Source organism: Myxine glutinosa, chromosome 6 (genome assembly GCF_964187855.1).
Source record: "Myxine glutinosa chromosome 6, kmMyxGlut1.1, whole genome shotgun sequence".
In the NCBI taxonomy this organism is placed as follows: Eukaryota; Metazoa; Chordata; class Myxini; order Myxiniformes; family Myxinidae; genus Myxine; species Myxine glutinosa.
The window spans coordinates 121,458,227-121,463,662 of NC_136266.1; the positions used below are offsets into that span (position 1 = coordinate 121,458,227).

The 5,436-nt window shown below is 34.1% G+C and overlaps 1 protein-coding gene across 1 annotated transcript; it reads left to right on the forward strand.

The window, feature by feature from the left end:
• The first annotated feature begins 690 nt into the window (after positions 1 to 690).
• LOC144892738 (uncharacterized) lies at positions 691 to 5,168 on the forward strand. The gene is made up of 4 exons (XM_078781068.1): positions 691 to 706; positions 936 to 994; positions 1,331 to 1,487; positions 1,868 to 5,168. Exons 1-4 carry the CDS (start codon positions 691 to 693, stop codon positions 2,143 to 2,145), a joined length of 510 nt encoding a protein of 169 aa, XP_078637194.1. The 3' UTR covers positions 2,146 to 5,168.
• Positions 5,169 to 5,436: the final 268 nt, after the last annotated feature.

The window sequence follows — 5,436 nt, forward strand, 5'->3', positions numbered from 1 at the left end:
ATAAACTTTTGAGATATCCTGCTATGCATCGTTTTTGGCCCTATCTCCCAATGGTGAAGAATCACTTGAAAAAAATAAATAATTATCATATCCGAATCCATATTCAGATCTTCACCAAAATCCAATTGAATCGTCCTCGTCAGACACCCAACCAATCCACAAAGTTTCGTCCAAATCCGTCCATAACTTTTTGAGATATCCAACTATGTATTGTTTGGGCCCTATCTCCCAAAGGTGAAGAATCACTTTAAAATTCTAATAGCCGGATCCAAATCCGGATCTTCACCAAAATCTAATCATTTCGTCCTTGTCACATACGCTACATCTCTGACATATTTCGTCCGAATCCATCCACAACTTTTCGAGATATTTTGTTCACAGACAAAAGGACAGACAAACAGACAGGGGTGAAAACATAACCTCCATCCACCTTTGGTGGCGGAGGTAATAATTCTCCCATACAATTTTTGCCTAGATTACGCTCAATACATTTCAAACTGATTGGATTAAGCATTGTACTTATGACCGGATTAAGTCTTGTATATGAAGGCACCGATGATGTCATGATCAACATATATTTTACTCCTCATGGGGAGTTCTTGACAATGTGTCAATTTTCAATTTTTTTCATGGAGCGTTTTCAGAGATACAGAGGTGCAAAGTTTTTTTTTTTTTTTTTCCTTTCCAAAAATGGCACCCGCACCTCGTGACCTATGATATCATTCTTATCATTTAAAAAAATCTACTGCATGAGGTGCTCCTTTGGTGAAAATTCCGTGGCAATCGCTCAAGCGGGTTGCAGAGAAAATGAATTTAAAAGAAAATAAACGTGCAAAAACGGGAGAATAAAAAATATTAATAAACTTAACAAAAACAATTAGGTTCCAGTGTTCTGTCATTGTGTTCATTGAAACTGTCATTCTGGTGTTTCACAGGCAGGTTGTTTCATCAATGTATATGTCGTCCTTCAGATGTCGGTAAACCTGGTCATCCCGTTTGTCGGCATGAGTTAATGGACATTAAATATCCCATGGTGTCATTCGCGAAGAGTTGGCAACCTATCACTGGCACCATGAACAAATTACAAATTTCTTATACAACTATTGCTGGGAAGGTAATGGCAAACCACCCAGTATAACCTTTACAAAAAAACTGCTTACATTTATATATATATATAGATATATAGATATATAGATATAGATATGAGTAAATGTGCATGTATTTGTATCATGTGTAAGGGTAAGTGGGATCCATAGCTATAATGTATGAAGGATTTAATAATGCTTTGTCTAAATGCGTTGTGGGACTAAAACATTTTTCCTAAACTCAGTTTTCTGACTTTTTTTTTTTTTTGATCGAACCTGACACCTGCCCATGGGAGCCCTCCATATGGAGCTCCCCAAAGTGCGCTCCAACACATTGGTTGACCCCAGCAACTGAGATCCCTGGAAATGAAACCGCATGTCTGGATGATATGGATGTTCACCGTAGGTTGATTTTGATGCTGAATGTAAAATATGTTGAGAGAACAAGAAAATGGCAGTGATTTGTAAGTTGGGCGGACTGATTTTGATCCGTTGATCTGATCGGTTGGGCGGACTGACTGATCATTGCATTACCTTTTGTAATAATTTATTCATTGCAGATATAACAACAGGTTGAGAATTACTTGTATAACTGTGATTTTTGTGATTTTAAATGATATTTGGCCTCGTTTTATTTTCACACTGAAATGTTGGAATCATAATTGATTATGATTTATTGATTAGGAACGGCTGATCTGCGTTTGTTTTGCTTAATTTGATTTCAAAGTCATCCAAGTAAAATTTTCTCTTTCTTTTGCTCATTGCAAACCCAAACCCTTCAGAATGTCTGGAGTTCATTTCAATGGAAGATCAGGAAGAAGAGATGGTGGAGATTAACATCTACGAAATCATCTTTCAGGTTGTGTGCAATTCTTTGGCAATTCGCTGGATTATTTTCTGTTTTACAAAGTGGATAAAGAGGCTGAAAAAGATGTACACCAATAAAATGCACCACAAAAAGAGGAAGAGGCGATGCACTTGCAAGCTTGAAAGCAAAGGACCAACCCTATGGTCAAGTTCCTGGGGTAAGGTGCTGCAGGATATGTGGGCAAGAAGCTGACCCAATCATGGAGCGTTACCATGATTGTCCCCTACAACGAGCACACCCTACAACGACAATGACACCCACACCCTAAAACGAGCTGACCCAGTAATGGAGCATTACCTTGATGCTCCTCTACAACGAGCAGAACCCTACAACGACAACGACACCCACACCCTACAACAATGACATGATGCTCCCCTACAACGAGCTGACCCAGTCATGGTGCTTTACCTCAAGCTTGAGAGGGGTTGGATGACGTGATGCTTCCCTACAACGAGCTGCACAGAAACTTGCGGCAATGTTCCAGGCAGCCATGGTAGCCAATCCGCAAATGTAATAATACAAATGTAACTAATACATACAAATGTAACTAATACATACAAATGTAACTAATACATACAAATGTAACTAATACATACAAATGTGACGAATACATACAAATGTAACTAATACATACAAATGTAACTAATACATACAAATGTAACTAATACATACAAATGTAACTAATACATACAAATGTAACTAATACATACAAATGTAACTAATACATACAAATGTGACGAATACATACAAATGTAACTAATACATACAAATGTAACTAATACATACAAATGTGACGAATACATACAAATGTAACGAATACATACAAATGTAACAGTAATACATACAAATGTAACTAACACATACAAATGTAACAGTAATACACACAAATGTAACTAATACATACAAATGTAACTAATACATACAAATGTACGGTAACTAATACATTCAAATGTAACTAATACATACAAATGTAACTAATACGTACAAATGTAACAGTAATACATACAAATGTAACTAATACATACAAATGTAACCAATACGTACAAATGTAACAGTAATCTATCTATAATTCCAGTAATCTCTGTGTGTATGTGTGTCTGTGTGTCTGTGTGTCTGTGACCGCTGTTTCTCGACAACCACGGGTCCGATATACTTGAAACTTGCCAGGTATATTGCTGGGGACCCGAGGATGTGCCTTTTCAAGGTTTCATATTAATCGGACAAGTAGTTACCGAGCTATGGCGATTTAGCCGTTCGCCGTTCGCTTTGGCTTTGCGAATGAACCAAACCATTTCATGTAAATAGAGGGGGGGGGGGGGGGGGGTTCTGTGGTCGTTGCGAATGGACCAAACCATTTCATGTAAATAGAGGGGGGGTTCTGTGGTCGTTACTGCCACGTGGTTTCAAAGTTTTTTTTTGTTGTTGTTGTTTGCACGCATGTTTTTTTGCACGCACGTACGGGCACCCACGTACGGGCACGTCCTAGTACATATAAATGTAACTAATACATACAAATGTAACTAATACGTACAAATGTAACAGTAATACATACAAATGTAACTAATACATACAAATGTAACTAATACATACAAATGTAACTAATACATACAAATGTAATACATACAAATGTAACTCACACATACAAATGTAACTAATACATACAAATGTAACTAATACATACAAATGTGACGAATACATACAAATGTAACTAATACATACAAATGTGACGAATACATACAAATGTAACTAATACATACAAATGTAACAGTAATACATACAAATGTAACTAATACATACAAATGTAACAGTAATACATACAAATGTAACTAATACATACAAATGTGACGAATACATACAAATGTAACTAATGCATACAAATGTAACAGTAATACATAAAAATGTAACTAATACATACAAATGTAACAGTAATACATACAAATGTAACTAATACATACAAATGTAAATAATACATACAAATGTACGGTAACTAATACATACAAATGTAACTAATACATACAAATGTAACTAATACGTACAAATGTAACAGTAATACATACAAATGTAACCAATACGTACAAATGTAACAGTAATACATACAAATGTAACTAATACATACAAATGTAACTAATACGTACAAATGTAACAGTAATACATATAAATGTAACTAATACATACAAATGTAACTAATACATACAAATGTAATACATACAAATGTAACTAATACATACAAATGTAACAGTAATACATACAAATATCATCGCAGTAATTTGTGTGGTCATTATGACATTAATACATATAAATGTAACAGTAATACATACAAAATGTAACTAATACATACAAATGTAACTAATACATACAAATGTAACTAATACATACAAATGTAACTAATAGAAACAAATCTAACAGTAATACATACAAATGTAAATAATACATACATATGTAACTAATACATACAAATATAACTAATACATACAAATGTGACGAATACATACAAATGTAAGTAATACATACAAATGTAACAGTAATACATACAAATATCATCGCAGTAATTTGTGTGGTCATTATGACATTAATACATATAAATGTAACAGCAATACATATAAATATAACAGTAATACATACAAATATAACAGTAATACATTCAAATGTAACAGTAATACATACAAATGTAACTAATACATACAAATGTAACAGTAATACATACAAATGTAACTAATACATACAAATTTAACAGTAATACATACAAATGTAACTAATACATACATATGTAACTAATACATACAAATTTAACTAATACATACAAATGTGACGAATACATACAAATGTAACTAATACATACAAATATAACAGTAATACATACAAATGTAACAGTAATACATACAAATGTAACTGTAATACATACAAATGTAACAGTCATTAAATTTGGCCCACATACCATGTATGACCCGGGGATTGTCCGAAGGGTATTTTAAGTGCTCCAATGGAATGGTTGATAAGGAACAGCTGGCTTCGCAAGTGACAAGTAATTCGGACTTGTGAAGATCAGGCATTCGAAGATGAGCGCTTGGGGTTCACTCGTCCTGTCGTTGCTTTAATCATTGTAATCCTCCACAATCGTAATCCACAATCATTGTAATTGTAATCTATTGTAAATAACCCTGTATGGTTAAGCACTTTTAATGAACTGTAATCACTGTCCTTCAATAAACATTGTAAACAGTAGCTGGTGTCATCGTTTTTTATTTTTTATTTAAGCATATTTTATGAAACTAATCATGTGCATTCATGGTTGCAGACATTTTTTTAACTTTAAAAATTTTCCCCTATGCATGAGGAAATGCCGGGAACAAATCCCTCTCTTCCTCATTGAAACAATGTGCCCTGACATTCACGGTGTTGACATTTTTGGATATTTCCCCTATGAATCAGGAAACGCCGGGAACAAATCCCTCTCTTCCTCATTGAAACAATGTGCCCTGACAT

What these genes read in the sequence shown, in the direction of transcription:
- LOC144892738 (XM_078781068.1), top strand. An exon ending in TCGGTAAACCTGGTCATCCC is followed by an intron (nt 995 to 1,330) that starts GTTTGTCGGCAT and finishes TCCTAAACTCAG; the next exon opens with TTTTCTGACTTTTTTTTTTT. An exon ending in GGATGATATGGATGTTCACC is followed by an intron (nt 1,488 to 1,867) that starts GTAGGTTGATTT and finishes CAAACCCTTCAG; the next exon opens with AATGTCTGGAGTTCATTTCA.